Source organism: Thalassophryne amazonica, chromosome 14 (assembly GCF_902500255.1).
Source record: "Thalassophryne amazonica chromosome 14, fThaAma1.1, whole genome shotgun sequence".
Lineage (NCBI taxonomy): Eukaryota > Metazoa > Chordata > Actinopteri > Batrachoidiformes > Batrachoididae > Thalassophryne > Thalassophryne amazonica.
Window position 1 is genome coordinate 42,048,695 of NC_047116.1, and position 20,896 is coordinate 42,069,590.

Here is a 20,896-nt window from a genome sequence, read left to right on the forward strand (position 1 = left end):
GTGCACATCAGCAGTTGATGTCCTCCACCTGGTTTTAATGGCACTGATTCGGCAATAAAATGAAGCTGGCACTTGTGCACAAAACATGTCCACATGTGTTTGCACACAGCAGATTCAGTACTAGAGCATCCCGGATTTATTTATGCTGCACTCCAGAAAGAATTCTGAACCATGTGCAACAGTACAAACCTGACCCAGGAAGACCCACTGTACAGTGCTGGATGTCCTCTTCTTGAGCAGAGCTGTTTATATTCCTTGTGTGATTTTTAGAATTTAAGTTAAAATGACATTTGGATGTTGGACGCTCAGCCGAATCAAACGAACATGAATAAGCACTCTACCAGCAGGCAGAGGTATCAGCAGGGGCCTGTTACCCTATGGGCTGAACTCGAACCAAGGCTTCGACCCTGTGGGAGCTTTGCAGGTCTGCTGAGTCTGCGTTACTTATTTTCTCCTACAATGTAAGTAATATAAGTCAATTTGCCCACTCCTATAGTTAACTTTAAGTTCTGTGCTCATTAGGGAGAGACAGATCTAGTTTTATAACCTCAACATTTGCATTATGTCTGACATCATAAGACCCATGAATTCAAACGTACTTTCACCAAGCAGTAACCTCCAGTACTAAACAACAGAAGGCAACATGGAAGTGGCAAATCCTGCTGTTCTTCAAATGGCTGCTTGAGGCTGGCTCGAAGAGCGAGCCATATGTTAAAATCACCCAAAATTTTACAGCAGAAATAAGCATGTTTACAGCCTGGTAGAAAAACGGCTAGATAGTTTTCCCATTCATGAAAATTCAGTAAGGTATATCTTATATGTTACATTCCAATTCTGAGGTGGGTCTATGCTAGTATACTAAGGTATATCTAAATATCTAAAAGGAAGAGTAAAATAGAAGAGTAGAAAACAGCAGAATAGAGCCACTTAGGTGCCTGGTCTTGAGAACGAGGGATGGTAGGTTGAAAAGCTTTTTTATCCCATGGGAACTCTCCCTACCCACCCAACAGCTCAAGAAAAAAGTATATATAATAATAATAAATAATAACACATAAGAAAGATAAGACATCATATATATATATATATATAAATATAAATAAAACTATATTTAAATATTAAGGGTAATAAACAACATACAGTAGTGTTCAGAATAATAGTAGTGCTATGTGACTAAAAAGATTAATCCAGGTTTTGAGTATATTTCTTATTGTTACATGGGAAACAAGGTACCAGTAGATTCAGTAGATTCTCACAAATCCACCAAGACCAAGCATTCATGATATACACACTCTTAAGGCTGTGAAATTGGGCTATTACTAAAAAAAAAAAAGTAGAAAAGGGGGTGTTCACAATAATAGTAGTGTGGCATTCAATCAGTGAGTTTGTCAATTTTGTTGAACAAACAGGTGATATTGTCAGGGTTTTTTTTTTTCAACTTTTTTGGTTTCTGAATTCTTTTTCAGATAATTTTCGCAGAACATTGGTTATCTCTGCTAAGCACAATTTGTCACTGCTTTTTGGCACTCGGTTTATGACTAATAACTGGAAAACAGACGCACAGGCATAAAATTGTAACCTCCATCCAATTTTGGTGGTATAGGTAAATCCATAACAGAAAAATTAGAGTGATTGAGGCATTTTTGATTGAGATATAATGCAAAATGTACACTAAATGGGCTTTTCAATATTAAATTCAAATGTCCACAAAATCCACAATCCAGATGAGATCTGGATCAAATTTTGTCAGGTGATAGTGACTGCCAGTCGGTACCTCACTTTCAAATATGAAAGTGATTGAGGCATGTTTGATTGAGATATAATATAAAAATATACATTAAATTGGCTTTTCAATGTTAAATTTAAATGGCCACAAAAACTGTAATCTGGATCAGATCCAGATCAAATATATAAAGAATAAAGGATACTGTCCTACATACCACTCTCAAACATGAAAGAAATTTGATCTTTTTGGAGTTGAGAAGTTTTGAAAATTCATCCAGTGTTAGATATGGATTTTTCCAAGTTTCCAAGATTTTTCCTGACTTTGACCTATGACCTTAAAAACTGAATCAGTTATTGCCTATGAGGATATGAAAAAATTAAAGTAAAAATTTCATAATCATATTTGAAAATGTGTGGGCTGTAGGCTTCATAAACAGACAAATAAACAAATGGGTGAAAATATAAGCTCCTCCAACTTTGTTGGCGGAGGTAATTAAAAAAGCAATTCTATACAGGCTTCACAGTATGATTATCAAGATTTGTGATGAATTGTTACAAATCTAGTACAGTGGAAGATTTTTGTTTAATAACATATATTTAGGCAATTTTAACCTGCTGCTCACAGCGCGGCCCCGCTTACCGGTGGCTGCTAAGTACTTTTGTCTTGACCGTGCTTGTCCTTTCTGAGCATTTTATCACAAATATCTGAGATAATATAGGTTGCTGTGTGGTTAATTGTAGTAATCAACCATCTAGGAAGTAGGTGCTACAGTATTTCAGTTGAGTGAAATTTTCAGGCTACTGTTCACTCAACTGAAATACTGTAGCACCTACTTCTTAGATGGTTGGTTACTACAATTAACCACACAGCAAGCTATATTATCTCAGATATTTCTGATAATTTGTATGCTAGCACAATCCTAGCACTGATTAGCATATAGCTTGGTGACGTTAGCTCCACTGATGGTGGCGCATTTACTAAGCCAATATGCCAGTTATAGCTTCAATACCAACCTCCCAGTGAAATCACAAAGGGTGTGTCCAGTATATATGCAATCTATAACTTCCACATACTTTGTTTCCAGTTTCACACACAATTTCTGTGATGGCTTCTCTGTAAATACAGTTGGTATAAGGCTGTACTAAAGCAGATATCAGAGCATATGTATGCATGTATGTATGTATGTGTGTGTGTGTGTGTGTGTGTGTGTGTGTGTGTGTGTGTGTTTGAAATACTGTTGACTGAGAAAATTCTTCACTTGGTGCATTTGGATGAATAAAATCTCCAAGGTGATCTTTTATGTGTTGAGCAGCGAGCTGAGATCTTGCTCAATGTTCCCTTTGTCCCTTAGTGACTGTGCGCGCTCCCCAGGTAATACTGACAATCCAGCTGATGAGCCAATATTTGCAAAGCAGGCAAGTCAGCACCATACAGTACATGCATGCACACGTTTGTGCATCAACATTAAGAGGTGAGTGTGAATCCCTATCTGATAGTGGGACATACATATAAAGACAAATAAAGGTTTAAGCTGATACACACAGGAGTCTTCTCAACATCTTCACACTGAACTCAATCTCATTGCCACACGTAGAGGATGTTTTCTCAAGCTTGTCGTTAAGCTTTGTAGAAAATAAACACGTCACAGGTACAACGCTGCAGAGTACAACTCTGGAGTTGTACAAGAGCACACTGAGGCATTAATCATTTTGTGGTTCTATACTGCAGTCCAACCTCTGCCTACTTTAGGCTGCTGTTCAAAATTCCAACCCATACAGGTGCAAAAGAGTTCGGAAACTGATTCAGTCGAATCAACCGCTTGATGGTAACAGCTCATACTGAGAGTACAGACTAAGGGATGGATCACAGAGGAATCCGCCTATTGTATAAATCCATACGGATCAAACACAGAGTGAAATAACACAAAACAATGTTTGCTCAACAGCTGAACATTCTCGCTTCATGAAATATACCTCAAACAAATTAAACTGGTGGTTTCCCTCACTTGTGTCCCTGCACAGTCACTCATCTTTTGAGAATAGAGCAGCACAGTCTCGTTTGAACCCCTACGTGATATCAAGGGGATTGGCCAAATCTGAGGACAGCTGGCATGAACACGGCAGAGAATCCCCGGGCGGAGTCTGGGAGTTTCAGTACAAACCATTCGGCCCGGCTTGGTAAACTTAAAAGTATACTCGCTGTCACCTGCCGGTTTAAATTGGTTTCCGCTGAAACCCCTATCCTCCGAATGATTTGTGCTGACAGTCCTACCCTCCACCTGGGGATTAATCTCTTTCCACAAACAGCGTCACTTCAATCTCTATACAAATACTGTAGAGTCCAGTGGTTGCAACAACCTGACAGCTCAAAAAACATCCAAATGGTGGCGCACCATTTTTTATTTTTGAATTTATTTTATTTATTCTGTACACACAAACTCAAAAATAACAAAAAAAAGCTCATAAAGAACTTACCCATGTGGCCAAAAGGGTGGTGGTAGATTACAGCCAGATATGGGCTGTAAACGGTTGGTCTTTTGCGGATCCAGTTCAGATCTGGTCCGGATCTGTTCCAGAACTGTAAAGTGGAGCTGTGCCGGATCTGGGCCAGGGTGCAAAAATTGTCTGGACCGGATCTGTTTTCAGGATTGGTACCAGATGTTGGACTACATCCGGCCCGGATCCATTTGCTGTCTAGGAATGCTTTACATGAATTTTTCCTTAATTGTATTTGTTTCTATTTCTGGTCTCCACTGTGCTGTGGGCTGTTTGTTCTGTGCTTCCTGACTCTGTGCCAGAGAAGAACAAGTGGGTCAGACAGCAGAACTCTATCTCTCAATGTCTCTCTGTCATATGGATGCACAAACAGTGCATCCGTGTGACAGAGAGACCTGTCCATCACCGTTTAATGGACAGGTTGATGGATGAGAGCAGATAAGAGTTTCCGTGGATTTTGATATTTGCAGAAGACAGCATGGTCTGTCGTGAAAGTAGGTTGAGATGACGCTGTACAGGTGAAGGTATGCACTGGAGAGAAGGGGAATGAAAGTCAATTGAAGGATGAGAGAGTACATATATGCACTCTGTCTTGAGAAATAACATGGTGCAATGGTGCGGCTGCCACGAGTAGAGATAGTGAGGGTGGAAGATTAAATACTTAGTGTCAGCTGTTCAAAGTAACAAAGTTCTGCAAAGAGGTGAAGAAGAGACTGCAGGCAGAATGGGTGGCTGGAGGCAGGAGGGCCTTTTGATGGAAGGGTATTAGCACGAGTACGAGGGAGTATTTACAAGACAGTAATGAAATCAGCTGTGATGTACGGCATAGAGGCAGTGGCACTGACAAAAAGACAAAAGGGGGAGGAGCTAAAGGAGGCAGGTCTGAAGATCCTGTGATTTCTTCCTCAGTAATGAGGATGGACATGAATAAAAACGAGCATATCAGAGGGGCATCGCAGGTAGGACAGTTTGGAGGCAAACTGAGAGAGATGAGATTGAGATGGTTTGGACATGTACAGGTGCGGGACACAGGGTATATCAGGAGAAGGATGATGAAGATGGAGAAGAGGAAGACCACAGAATAGGTTTATGGATGTGCTGAGGGAGGACATGCAGGTGTTTGGTATGACACAGGAAGATACAGAGAACAGGGTGAGATGGAGAAGGATGACCTACTGTGACAACCCCTAACAGGAGCAGCCGACTGAAGAAGAGTTCAGTCTAACATACCGTTCATGTATTTTTTCCCATGTTTGTCAAGATGCAGTGTATCCATCCAACTCACACTAATTTATTTGTGTTTGTTTGTGTGTTTACCTCCACATAGAGAATGGGAAAAATGCCAATCTTGTCTCCCAGCATGCCTTCTGCCCAGTTCTCATCCACTCGCCTGATTACTGTTAGCACCTCATCCTGCAGAGACACGATAAAACTGCTGTTACAAACTCTATATGAGAACAGTGTCTGAAGAAGAAAAGACAATTTTATATGTAAAAGTTATGCACATGTAATTAGCTTTAAACATAAAGTCCGCTACAGCAGAACAAAGCTTCCCACGTGACAAAATTAGAGGTCTAACTCTGGCTTTTCACTTTTGTACTGTTGTGGGGTAAATGATATTTGGTCTGACTTTAAACAAAGCAAGATGCTATTGAATTTTCAAATTTCTGCCAAGACTTTAAAGGTTGCAATTAGTACATCCATGTACATGTTGTCATACCTCTCTTTCGGGAACACACAGTACTCTTCAAACCTTCAGGGGAAATTTAAGATCATTTCATCCTGTTTATTCTTTAAAAAATACTGATAAGCCACTAAACAAGCGATCAATGCTTTGAAAATAAAAGACACAACTTCATTTCAAGATCCATGTAATGTCAAAACTACTTAAATACTGAGAGCGAGAAAAGGAAAAAGTGTCTGCTTTGTCTACATTCATATCAAATCCTTCCTGCAGAGTCATGTGTATTTGTGACTGTTATTACCTTCGTCCAACAAAGTTGTCAAAGGTCATGTTTTGATCACAGTATATTTATTTATTGGTTTGTATGTATGTGACTAACTTTATGCAAAAACTACTGAAAATAATTTCAAGACATTTTCCAGGGAAGATTGGTCTTCATCCAAGGATGGTTCCACTAAATTTTGGGACAAAGGTCATTGGGGCAAAGTGATTGGGGTAAAGGTCAAGGTCACAAAAAGTTCAAAATATATTTTCTTCATAACACGCTTAGTTTTAACCCATTGATGTCAAACCAACCCCAAAATGATCTGTGTTCAATTCTCTATCCTCTGACAGTGACATCATTACCCTGGTTAGCAGTTGGGGTCAAAGGTCAGAGGGTCATGCAGAAATTGTGAAATGTGTGTAAATGAGTGTCAAGCTGTGCGGTAGATCAAATAACATTGTAATCCATTGGTATCCATGGGGACAAATGTGGCGTTGATGAAGGTATGCGCTTTACCGAGTGCCCGTTCTAGTTTGCATTTTAGAATATAACCACTGTGAAACAGTCAGAATGTAATGATTTGTTTGTTTGACTCAGCATTACTGTCTAGTCACTAAACCTCAAGTTGAATCTTGAGTTCCCACTGCCTGAGCCTGAGTCCAAGTCACCGGAAGCATCCAAGCTGAGTCCCCATTAAGCTATTAAAATTAATATAAATACCAAATTATTATAGTCCACTTAAGTCAGGTCAGGTTTGGGAGCATGTGCTTATGTCATGTTTTGCTGTATCCACCACACATGGGCACCACCTTGGTTCCTGAATGGCAACCAGTCAGACAGACAAATGGTCCATCCTAACTTCCCAAAAGTCGCAATCTGGTTTCTGTAAACAGGTCAAATATGGACCTTCTTCTGGCTTTTCCAGCTGCAGTCAATCTTTGAGTCCCAGTTCATGTCTGAGACATCACTGCTCAAATCCAATTCAAGTCATCAGCCCTGAAAATTAACAAGCTTGGTCTGACAACCACACCTGATCCTAATCCACCATCATCCACCATCCAATAACCATACAGCAGGGGCAAAACATGTCTATGAGAGCAAAACATTTGGTACAACAAAATGTAAATACATCTCACATCATATGCCATATTAACATTGAGTTAAATGTATGTATGTATGTATGTATGTATGTATGTATGTATCTAATCTATTGTGCAAGCATGAAATCTGTGTTAACACAATACACATTCCAAATATGAAGTGTGTATCATAATGCATGGTTAGGTTGTTAGTTGAAAGAAATTGTGCAAACTATTAACCGTATCATTACAGTTGTGTGCACAATCGTAGTTTGCGTCACAATATTATACACATTCTGATTTTTAAATCAGTCATGAAGCATCCTCAAGAAATGTGAGAAAATGTTCACTGGTAAAATGTAATCAGCCTATTTATGCAACAGGAGTGCCCAGGATTTATGTATCAAGTGCTCACTATGGATTTGTGTGTGTGTGTGTTCACAACAGAAATCACTTCATCCTCATAAATATGCAAATATACGAGGGCTGTCAATAAAGTATAGGTCCTTTTTATTTTTTTCAAAAACTATATGGATTTCATTCATATGTTTTTACGTCAGACATGCTTGAACCCTCGTGCGCATGCGTGAGTTTTTCCACGCCTGTCGGTGACGTCATTCGCTTGTGAGCACTCCTTGTGGGAGGAGTCATCCAGCCCCTCGTCTGAATTCCTTTGTCTGAGAAGTTGCTGAGAGACTGGCGCTTTGTTTGATCAAAATTTTTTCTAAACCTGTGAGACACATCGAAGTGGACACGGTTCGAAAAATTAAGCTGGTTTTCAGTGAAAATTTTAACGGCTGATGAGAGATTTTGAGGTGATACTGTCGCTTTAAGGACTTCCCACGGTGCGAGACGTCGCGCAGCGCTCCGAGGCGCCGTCGTCAGCCTGTTTCAAGCTGAAAACCTCCACATTTCAGGCTCTATTGATCCAGGACGTCGTGAGAGAACAGAGAAGTTTCAGAAGAAGTCGGTTTCAGCATTTTATCCGGATATTCCACTGTTAAAGGAGATTTTTTTAATGAAAGACGTGCGGACGGGTCCGCGTGTCGGGATGCAGCCGGCGCGGTGCGGCGGCACAGGAAAAACACCTCCGTGTTGATAACCATTTGTAAAATCCAGGCGGCTTTTGATGGCTTTCAGTGGAGTGAGTATATGAGAAATTGTTTAACAGCTGGACATGTTCCAACTTGTCCTTAAGGCTTCCAACGGAGGTGTTTTTCCTGTGGCGGAGCGTCGCAGCGGCTGCGAGCCGACACTGCAATCCGTCCACACGTCTTGCATTAAAAAAATCTCCTTTAACAGTGGAATATCCGGATAAAATGCTGAAACCGACTTCTTCTGAAACTTCTCTGTTCTCTCACGACGTCCTGGATCAATAGAGCCTGAAATGTGGAGGTTTTCAGCTTGAAACAGGCTGACGACGGCGCCTCGGAGCGCTGCGCGACGTCTCGCACCGTGGGAAGTCCTTAAAGCGACAGTATCACCTCAAAATCTCTCATCAGCCGTTAAAATTTTCACTGAAAACCAGCTTAATTTTTCGAACCGTGTCCACTTCGATGTGTCTCACAGGTTTAGAAAAAATTTTGATCAAACAAAGCGCCAGTCTCTCAGCAACTTCTCAGACAAAGGAATTCAGACGAGGGGCTGGATGACTCCTCCCACAAGGAGTGCTCACAAGCGAATGACGTCACCGACAGGCGTGGAAAAACTCACGCATGCGCACGAGGGTTCAAGCATGTCTGACATAAAAACATATGAATGAAATCCATATAGTTTTTGAAAAAAAATAAAAAGGACCTATACTTTATTGACAGACCTCGTATACACTGTAATCAGCTCCTTTATTTCCCAGGTGGTATTTCTTTTGTAGTACCAAGTGCCTACAACATATTGTTAATGAGTCACTGTATTCACAACAGAAACACCAAACAACTTCATAATGTAACCAACTCATCTACTACCCATGGGACACCTATGTTGTAACTATCAAGTGCTGACAATGCATTGTTGATGAGTTATAATGCTGAGAAAAGAAATCATTTAATCCTCATTAATATGTAAATGTATCTACTAACCCCTTAACGCCTATTGTCGCATATATGCTACAATATTTGACTCAAATATGCAACATACCAAATTGACCAGTATGCCTGTTGTCACAAATTTGCAACATACCAGTATTATTATTATAACATTATAACATAAATTATTACCAAAATACCAAAATTACTATTTATTTTTTGTGCAAAAGTGAAATTAATAATCTCAACATTATTTATCATCTACTTAAAGGCAAAAACACACACTAAACTTTTTTTTATATACAGGTATATAAATTCAGGCGTTAAGGGGCTAAACAACCCTAAAATGTGTGTATATAGCTCACCTACTCCATCACAATATTGTTAAAGCGTTATCATATTATGTTTATATGTTTTTTTTTAAATCAGTGATTATCTGCTGTATATGATGTTCTTCGTTGATCACCAACCCTGATTCTGGAGATCACCTGCTCTGCATGTTTTCCATATACAGTAGTGTTCAGAATAATAGTAGTGCTATGTGACTAAAAAGATTAATCCAGGTTTTGAGTATATTTCTTATTGTTACATGGGAAACAAGGTACCAGTAGATTCAGTAGATTCTCACAAATCCAACAAGACCAAGCATTCATGATATGCACACTCTTAAGGCTATGAAATTGGGCTATTAGTAAAAAAAAGTAGAAAAGGGGGGTGTCCACAATAATAGTAGCATCTGCTGTTGATGCTACAAACTCAAAACTATTATGTTCAAACTGCTTTTTTAGCAATCCTGTGAATCACTAAACTAGTATTTAGTTGTATAACCACAGTTTTTCATGATTTCTTCACATCTGTGAGGCATTAATTTTGTTGGTTTGGAACCAAGATTTTGCTCATTTACTAATGTGCTTGGGAACATTGTCTTGTTGAAACACCCATTTCAAGGGCGTGTCCTCTTCAGCATAAGGCAATATGTCCTCTTCAAGTATTTTGACATAGCCAAACTGATCCATGATACCTGGTAAGCGATATACAGGCCCAACACCATAGTAGGAGAAACATGCCCATATCATGATGCTTGCACCACCATGCTTCACTGAGAACTGTGGAATTCAGAGTTTGGGGGTCGTCTCACAAACTGTCTGCGGCCCTTGGACCCAAAAAGAACAATTTTACTCTCATCAATCCACAAAATATTCCTCCATTTCTCTTTAGGCCAGTTGATGTGTTCTTTGGCAAATTGTAACCTCTTCTGCACGTCTTTTATTTAACAGAGGGACTTTGCGGGGGATTCTTGCAAATAAATTAGCTTCACACAGGCGTCTTCTAACTGTCACAGCACTTACAGGTAACTCCAGACTGTCTTTGATCATCCTGGAGCTGATCAATGGGTGAGCCTTTGCCATTCTGGTTATTCTTCTATCCATTTTGATGGTTGTTTTCTGTTTTCTTCCACGCGTCTTTGGGCTTTTTTGTCCATTTTAAAGCACTGGAGATCATTGTAGATGAACAGCCTATAATTTTTTGCACCTGCGTATAAGTTTTCCCCTCTCCAATCAACTTTTAAATCAAACTACGTTGTTCTTCTGAACAATGTCTTGAACGTCCCATTTTCCTCAGGCTTTCAAAGAGAAAAGCATGTTCAACAGGTGCTGGCTTCATCCTTAAATAGGGGACACCTGATTCACACCTGTTTGTTCCACAAAATTGACAAACTCCCTGACTGAATGCCACACTACTATTATTGTGAACACCCCCTTTTCTACTTTTTTTACTAATAGCCCAATTTCATAGCCTTAAGAGTGTGCATATCATGAATGCTTGGTCTTGTTGGATTTGTGAGACTCTACTGAATCTACTGGTACTTTGTTTCCCATGTAACAATAAGAAATATAATCAAAACCTGGATTAATCTTTTTAGTCACATAGCACTACTATTATTCTGAACACTACTGTACATCTCCAGCAACCACAGCTGATTAGTCAAGTCTGGCTTTTCCTTGCTGCTAATTGGCTGAGCACACTTGATTTAGTTAATCAGCAGTGGGTGGAGTGGGGAGAGTTGGAAAACATGCAGGGTCAGTGACCTTCAGCAGCAGGGATGGTGACCCCTGATGTGGATCAACACCTACTATTTGCTAAGGTTTACACAGGGCTTAATTTGAGGGGGAGCAAGCTGGAGCGCGCTCCGGAACCTCTGACGTTGGCTCCGCCATCTATTTATACTGGATCCATTGATCTGCCACCTCTCTTGACGAACAAAATATAAAAAATAAAAAAAAAAATCAAACAATTAAATAAATAAATGAAAGTTTGTTTAGTGTCAATGTCTGATTTTGATATCTGTCTTGTTGGTGATTTCTCTCATGAAATGAGATCCACAAAATATCTATATTATGGAAAAGGAGAGTGCACACTTCCGTTCTAGAGGGCATCTGATCGTGTAGCATGCGTAGCCTACATGTATGTTTTTCGCTAGCACAGGGGGAAAATGCAAAAAAAGCAAGAAAGTTTGCTGAAGTTTTTCAAACCATCAGGACAGCCGGATCCCAAATAAGCTAAGCCTGTGGTGGACGGCGGTGGCCACGGAAAATGTAGCAGCTCAGTCAGCGGGATTGTCGAGGATCAGGGAGATCACGGTGAGACAGCTAAGGATGACAGTGAAGCTAGTGCACCTGCTAGTGCACCAGTCAGAAAGAATGAGGAGCGGGAAGGTCTCGTTATTGATGGAGGTGAAGCAGCAAGTGGGGAAATCTGGACCAAAGAACAGTTTAAAGAAAAACAAAAAATGTATCCATGGCTGACTATGAGCAAAACGGGACTGGGGTGTGCTACTTGCAAAAAAGTGGGATCGCTGGGTCTGGACAAAAATGCTGGTATGCGGCTTGCCAAAGAAAGGGTTTCGGGCACAGTTAGATCATCTGCACTTGACATTGTAAAACAACAAAGAGCCTTAAGAAAAAAAATCTGTGAGCATGGGAATACAAAAGCGCATGAAATGGCATCCGATATTGTTGATAAGTCAAAAGAAGACACGCTGACAAACATAATAATAAATAATGAAGCTGACCATATCCAAACAACTGCCAGAGTTTTCCGTACTGCTTACAAGGAAGCTAAGCGCCACAGGCCAGCCTACGGATCTGAGCATGAAATAGACTGCCAGGAGATGAACGGCCTGAACATGGGAAGGATTCTCCACTCCAACATGGCGTGTTCTCACATACAACAGCACATCGCAACTGACATGAAAAAGAAACTGCTTGAGAAGATTGTCACTTGTGCTCCAAAAATCAGACTGATGCTGGATGAGGCCACAGGCTTAAATAGAAAGAGTGCATTGATTGTGTATCTACGAGTGCAGTTGCCAGAGATGGAATCACCTGAAAACATTTTCTTTGAACTCATCGAGCTGGATGATTTGAGCTCTGAAGGCATTGTCCGCAAGCTGTTGGAATCTTTACATCGCGCCAACTTAAACGAGGACTTCCTCTCAAAAACATTGGTTGTCCTTACCTGTGACGGTGCGTCAGTGATGCTTGGACGCAAGAGCGGGGTGGCAGTCAGACTCCAAAGTCTCTTCCCAAACCATGTGGTGTGGCACTGTGCCGCGCATCGGCTGGAACTTGCAGTAGGTGATGTGGTGAAAGAAATGGCAGCTGTCAATCATTTCAAAATGTTCATGGATAAGCTGTACTCATTGTACAGCACATCAAACAAAAATAGAGCAGAGCTCAAAGAATGCACAGACGCACTGGATGTTCAGCTGTGTAAAATTGGCCGGGTGTTGGACACAAGATGGGTGGCATCTAGTCTCAGAGCTGTCGAAGCGGTGTGGAAAAGCTATCCTGCCCTCTACAGGTATTTTACGCAGGCAGCACAGGATCCTACCCGTGACAGCACAACAAGAGAAAGTTACAACGGACTGGCAAAGCGCCTGTTGTCTCATGCATTTGTAACCAACTTAGGCCTTATGTACGATGCATTACAAGAGCTGTCAGAGCTGTCCCTCGAGCTCCAAAAATGAGAGTGCAACATCATGATGTCACACAAAGCCATTTCCTGACAGATCCGGGTGTTCGAGGCCATGTCTGAGTGGCCCGGTCGACACAGCCTACAGAGCCAGAGTGGGGTCGAGGAGGACCCCTTCATTGGAGTACACCTGCACGTAGGATGAGTGACCTACAAAACTTTGGACAGCAGGGCATTTTTTGGAAGCCTGGCAAGAAATTTGGAGAAACGCCTGTTATCACATGGAAAAGACCAGTCCGGATATCACAAGCTAATCGATGATGTAAAGGTAGTTTATCCACAATATTGGCTGCGGGAGGAAGACGAGCTGTTCGGGGAAAAAGAAGTGGAAGCGCTGCCAGCAGTTTTGCATTAATGACCCACGACATGTCATCAGGGCATTCAGGGAATTCAGGGAAAGTAATGGAGAATTCATCCCAGATGAACTGAAGGGCCTCTTGGCTGCGATCAGCACTGTCCCTATCTCAAGCGCAGAGTGTGAGCGGGATTTTCGCAGATGAACTTAATTTGCACCGCAAATAGAGCATCTCTTCTCCCATCTACCATCTCCTCATTACTCTTTCTATGCCTTGGCGGCCCGCCGCTTACCCGCTTCAATCCCATTCCGTACGTGAAGTTGTGGATTATCCAAGGACACAGAACTGCACAGGACCAGAGGAGTAGAGAGAGATGCATGGAAAGAGAGTCCACTGGGTCTATGGATGCTGTATGGGCTGTTTTGTACAATTGAGATATAGATAGATAGATAGATAGATAGATAGATAGATAGATAGATAGATAGATAGATAGATAGATAGATAGATAGATAGATAGATAGATAGATAGATAGATAGATAGATAGATAGATAGATAGATAGATAGATAGATAGATAGATAGATAGATAGATAGATAGATAGATAGATAGATAGATAGATAGATATAGATAACAGATAACCAAAAAATGAACTTCAATAACAGATAATCAGATAACTGAAACGTTATCTTCAATAAAGATAAAACAATAAACCACCCAAAAATGTATCGGAAGTTACAGATAACCGATAAATTCCAATATTATCTCTGGTACATTTACAACTACTAGCTGTTTCTCCTTTGTCTGCAGAGGATTGAGACGCTTTTCAAACAAGCAGATCTCTTCTGTTGGCAGAGATTATAACTGTGCTTCTGTTACAAAACTTTTAACAGGTGGGTGCTGAACTGATTTTAAATTTTAAAAATGCTTGTTGCTGTTCAGCTTTGTTTACTTTATCGGTTTAAAAATTATCGGACAAAAATTAATCGGAAGATAATTGGTCCAATAATGGTTTTTAAAATTATCTAAAAAAATAATCAGATAATAAAAACATTATCTTCGATAATTATCTGTTATCGGATTATCGGAAGTGTGCCCACCACTGTGTGTAAGTAAGATGAACTTTATTATTCTCTGCTGTGCTGGTATTTTGCCTAGCTTATGTGTTTTCGTTGTTAAATTTAACGTGGCCAAGTCATGTTTGCAGTGTGCAAGTCTTTGAATGTTTGTTTTCATGCCATGGAGATATCTATTTTTCAAGGACTTGGTGTATATTTGTGTTTACTATTTTATCCGGTTACATCCCAGTCATTCACTGGCTTTATATTGTCTTGCTTTGTTGACTAAATACAGCATTAAACATAGGAATTCCTAATACCTCCCACTTTACAAATTAAGCACTGGGTTTACATGAAGGTCTGTAACTGGTGATGCAACAGACAAAAGTTGCACTGTGTGGAGTTTCTGTAATCACAGACATAGAAGCCCATAACTCCTTGAGAGCTTGGGTGTCTTAGTGGCCTCCCTCCCTAGACTCCTTTTGCATGATCATTTGGTTTTTGAGAATTACCTTCTCTCGACAGATTTAGCATACGGTACTATACTGATTGTATTTCTTAATGACTGATGAAAAACCAAGTCCAAATGGTTAAAGTTAACATGATATTTTTGTTAAACCCTTTGAATAGAGCAGGTAGCTCAGTGGGATAAGGAGTTGGGCAACCAATATTTAGACATGGGTTTGTTCCTGCTCTCACTACTTGTCTGTCTCCTTGGACAACGCAAATCCTCTGCATTGTCTCAGTCCACTCAGCTGTAAATGGGTACCATACTTGGCTGTGGAAGTAACTTGTACAGTACTGGCTTCTCATCCAGGGGGGGTTGTACACTCTCGTCCGCTTCTTGCTACAGTATCTGAGGATAAGCACCGGCAACAATGGGTCTTAGATAGTACATAGAGATTACTTCATTGAGAATTGAAGCAGGATATCTACACTGCAAGAACATTGAGATTGTTTCACTTGAACTCAGTTGTGGTGTTGCATGCCAAAAATTACAATAACTGTGTCACTATCCGACTAGTAGCACTGGAAGTACTCTTAGAATACTAGTGTGACAGGCGTTACAGCCTATGTTGATTCTGGCAATGTGTTGGATTCAGTTCAGCAGACTGCTCTATGGGATATCCTGAGAATTTATGAGATCTGCAAGAAGATACTGGACATCAGTGCCACCCTATAAACAAACTTTGTTAGTGCTGTACAGAGTGGGGCAAAAACTCTGAGTCAGGGATGTGTTCTGGCTCCTACAGTGTTCAGTGCTTGCACAGACTGGGCGTTGGGTAGGGTTGTGGAAATTTAATAAAGAACAATGAATAGAAGGAATATTTGAATAAAATAAGGGGTCAACTGTTGAAAAAATAAAATAAAACAGAACACCCTTGCTGGGCACTGAAGCGTCAGGCACATGCTGCCCCTCATCTGATTGTCAAGGAGGACTCTGCACAGCAAGGCTGGAGCTGCTGGACAAAACTGGGAAATACTGTTGTTTTTTCTGGACCTCAATGGATTTCCAGCCACCTCTGCTTCACCTGCTCTTAATGACACAGCATCTCCTCATATTTCAGAACGAATCTTTTAGCACTTGGACCCTGATGTGCATCAAGCTGGGAACTTCCCACTAGTCCTAGTCTCCACTAGTCCTAGGGTCCACTAGTCCTAGTCCTAGTATTAAGGAGACCAAGTTGATGTTGTTTTTACATTTATGGTTGATTTTACATTTATGTTGATTTTTATGTTTTTACATTTTTATGTTTTTACATTTATGTTGATTTTCAATTCAACAAATTTATAGACAACAGTACAACTAAAGGTGATTAATGATGAATGGCAACAGAATCATATGTTTTATTTTTGTAAATTGAACAAAAACTGGATTTGGTTTGTTACGTCCCACTAGTCCTAGTCTCCACTAGTCCTAAGGCCCACTAGTCCTAGTCCTAGTATTAAGGAGACCATGTTGATGTTGTTTTTACATTTATGGTAGGCTATATGTTGCACTAAAGTAGGTTACAGTAAATAATGTTACAAAAGTGTGGCAATTAAAAAAACCCATTTAATAATGGTGAATTATTTGTTGATTTTCAATTCAACTGATTTATAGACAACAGTACAATTAAAGGTGATTAATGGTGAATGGCAACAGAATCACATGTTTTATTTTTGTAAATTGAACAAAAACTGGATTCGGTTCTTACGCGTAGCCAAGGGTGGGCCTGGATGGGCCTGGGCCCGCCCACTTGTCAGCCAGGCCCGTCCCATCCAATGAGAAGGCTGAGTCGACACTCGACAGTCACCTGTTGTTGCCTCATTGTATTCCTATGATATGGTATTGCATTAGCACTGAGCAACAATTAATAAATTTTGTCAAAAAAATCTGATTCATCTTCTGTGATTTTTATTAATTCATTTTCAGAGTACAGTGGTCCCTCGCTATAACACAGTTCACCTTTCGCTGCCTCGAAGTTTCACGGATTGTTTTAGTGCAATTTTGCATGCTTTTTTTTTTAACGGCGCATTGTGTTCTGCGTCCTTATCAGGCGGGCCGTTCGCGGCACTGGTCAGCATCACCGTGATTGCTCTCACTGCCTCCGATGTGCTTTCTGCGGGCTCGGTAAATACAGCAGTGGGCCACCTCCTCCTGTCTGCTGTGTGGAATTGCGCCAAATCTGGCAACAGGTCCAGAGACTACACTCGCTGTTTTGATGTGGATGTTGACCGCAGCCACAGAGCTCCGTGGCCACCGAGAGAGGACTTAGATTCTTTGCGGGTCCCGCATCCGTACCTCCGGAGGCAGTGAGCGAAGGGGGAGTACACGCATTGTGTTCTGCGTGTGTCTGTTTATAATCTTCTCGCCCAGAAGAAAAGAGTGTTTACACAGGAGAGAAAAGTGAGAAAATGTTAATGCCTGTTTGAGAAAAGTGTATAAAGTGTGTAGTGAGGGGTTTTACAGCCTTAAAACATCTATAATAATTGTAAAAACTAACGCTGACTACTTCGCCGGATTTCGTTTATTGCGGGTTATTTTTTAACGTAATTCCCGTGATAAACGACGGAGCACATTTTTTCTCAAATAAATAGTCTTCTGCGGGCCCTCATCACAATGCCAATAACAACATGCACCGTCGAACGGCTGTTTTCTACTGTTAAATGGATGAAAACGTCCACCAGAACATCCATGTTGACTCACAGACTGCACTCTCCCTTGAAAGAGAACTGACCGAATCGTTGGACTATGATGACGTGATAAGAGAGTTCAACAAAACCCCCGTCGTCTCCTGCTGTAGCATTAAAAGGATTCATCAAATGTAAGTGTGAGACCATTAATTACTTTTTTCTTCTAAATAGGCCTAATTGTTAATATTATATTGCAACTGCCACAAATCATGTTGGTGTCCGTTCTGATGGTTTTTAATTTGGCTGCTGAGCCATGGTTTCCACTGTTTATCAATTTCATAATTTGGCCACCGAGCCAACCTGTTTTCATGTTGTGGATATATTTTGAATTTTAATGTGTTCATCTTTAAACTTGGAATTCATTTTTGAAACAATGCCTTATTTAAATACTTATTGACATTTTGGGTTTAGGCCGAGCCAAGTAGGCTACCAGACTTGCACTGAATGTGCGTGTGTGTGTGTGTGTGTGTGTGGCGCTGCACTGCATCGTGCATTATCCATGAAGAGTACTTGTGTCTGACGTGTTGCGTCTGTGTGTTCAGTTTGCCAGTGCTGTAGGCTAAGTGATAACGTTGCTTGCGATGTCCAAACGAGGCACACTTTTTCAAACGGTGTATTATAATACCTACACCTTACCTGCAACCCCAAAGGTTGGGCCCGTCTGATTTTTTCTGGGCCCACCCGTTTTATGATTTCTGCCTACGCCCCTGATTCGGTTTGTTAGTTATTTGAAAGTATTACATTTATTTGTGAAGTTTAAAATCAGTTTGGGGTTGTAATATACACTTGTAATATACACTATCAAATAATATAAAGAGGTTAGGATCAGTGGACCCTAGGGCCAGTGGACCCTCCCCCATCAAGCCTGGCCCAGGCTACTCTTACTGAGTGTAACGTAGCTATAGTTGTTAATGCGAACAAGTATAGCTCTTTACACCAAGACTTATTTTAATCCTGATTTCAGGCATGTACATTGCGTTTGTTAAGTTAGGTATAGTACGCACAGGTTGTAGTAATGGTACTGTGTGTACACAGCATAACTGCACACTTCATTGTCCCTCTGCTGGTCTTTTTCTCCCTCCACATGAATATGAAGGTCTTGGTTAGACCATTAGGGATGGGAACGATAATGTCAGTAAATGGCTGTGTATTAGTCATAATGAGTAATTACATCTCACACAGAGAAAACAATATCACACTCAGTGGTTCTGCCTGACAACACACACACACACACACACACACACACACACACACACACACACACACACACACACACACACACACACACACACACACACCACCGTGTGTGTGTGTGTGTGTGTGGGAGCTTGCTCATGAGTAATCTTCAATCATTAACCTGTTGATTAGTGTCACCCCTGAGCTCACAAACACTGAAAAATTCAAACAATGAACACATCATCATCATCATCATCAACTGTTACTGTGGATGTAAACAGCGCACTGTTTGAAGTAACGCGTCTACGATGCCGCTCTGCTCACGAGTCCTACAGTGCAGTTTACAGTGGTTTTATAATGACAGCTGCTTTTCTTTGTCTCTCTCTCTCGCTCTCACACACACACACACAGAGTGGAGATGGCGTGGAAATGTCGAGTGTCAGTTGGCGCAAATGAGCCTGTGTAGAAGCAGGAACCAAATGATCAGCTTTGTGCTGCAGAACACAGTGGATATAAATCACTGTTTACACCAGGCTGAGTGGAATACACACAGACGGAGAATAAGAGCAGTAAAGTCATTCAGTCTTCTCTCACTCTGCCTTCGTCTCTGTTATCACCCTTTATAACCACATTTTGATTAGATTTTTTTCCGCCATATAAAGACCTGTTCTTGTTGCCAATAATGACCACCAGTTGCCCATAATGCACTTTGATTCTCAAAAACGTGATGACGCAACACTTTTAATCCACGTGCAAACAGGACTGCCTCCAAAGCAGAGGTGACAGACGTTACTAACTGAGTTGGATGTGGATTTTAAACTTAACACTTGTTTTGTAGCTCAGACGTTACGGCGCTCTATTTCGCAGTGCGCCGTTCCTTCCTCTTTAATCCGAAACAGCAAATCGTGGCACATTTTAAAGCATAATAGTAACTTCTTGATCCATCTTTGTCACTCATAAACAAACTTGGTATACACAGTAACTACGGCCATCATTGGCACCAGATTTAAAATTGGGTCAAATTTCTGAAATGTTCAAACATTTGATCTTGATTTTCGAAATCGTTGATGGTATGCGATAACTTCCGAGTACTGCTGGTCTTAAGAGCTTCATGACAGCTTGAAACTTGTTTGACTGTGCTCCATCAGGGTAAAAATTAGAAGCTGAAGCAGCCCCGATGAACATTTGCTGTGGATTTTGTCCAAAGTTGAACAGCTCCATCATGTCTGGCCCAGGGCACAAGTGTAGAGGAGGCAAGTCTGCAGTAGCTACTCTGTGGAATAACCCTGTTAGCAGGTAATTCTGTCTTATCGCTGAGGATAATTAATAGTGATGGCGAAACTATTGTTCATTTGGGATGACTTGGCTTGATTTGACGGCATCATTGGATATTTCCTGTTTGTCCAGTGTCTCCACTCCTGTTTGGCTCATTGCAGCCCAGCTGGATGTAGCAACCCAGTCTCACGGCAAGTCGTGACTCAGCAGCACGAAATATACATTCATCTATTGGTTTGTGTTTGTGACAAAAAGCGCCTTATTTTCGTCACAGCAGCACAAATTCATTCTAATTCATTCCGTGATGGCTGCACAAAACTAAAAGTAAAGCGGGGGGGGGGGGGGGGTGGTTATGGTTATGGTGGGGGGAAGGAGTAGGATTAGGTTATGGTTAAGGTTAGGGTTGGGGGTAGGAGTAGGGTTAGTAATAGTGAGTTTAAAAAAAAATCCCCATCACTTTTGTCTCGGGAGCACAAAAAAAAAACAACATGAGACTGGGCTGGATGCAGAGGAGGTGGCGGCAGGAGACATGGCGTGTGTCTGGAGAACCTGCCTTGTTTGTATTGTACCACTGCCTGCTGATGAGGGAGAGACAGTCTGAGCGGCTCTGGTCAT

At 41.0% G+C, this 20,896-nt stretch overlaps 1 protein-coding gene across 1 annotated transcript in view; it reads right to left on the reverse strand.

Moving 5' to 3' along the window:
- Window positions 1–20,896, reverse strand: part of LOC117524172 (E3 ubiquitin-protein ligase SH3RF3-like) — a 377,095-nt gene that overhangs the window by 116,059 nt on the left and 240,140 nt on the right. The window contains 1 exon segment of the mRNA XM_034185923.1: window positions 5,536–5,631. Within this exon segment, the coding sequence (XP_034041814.1) occupies window positions 5,536–5,631 (96 nt within the window).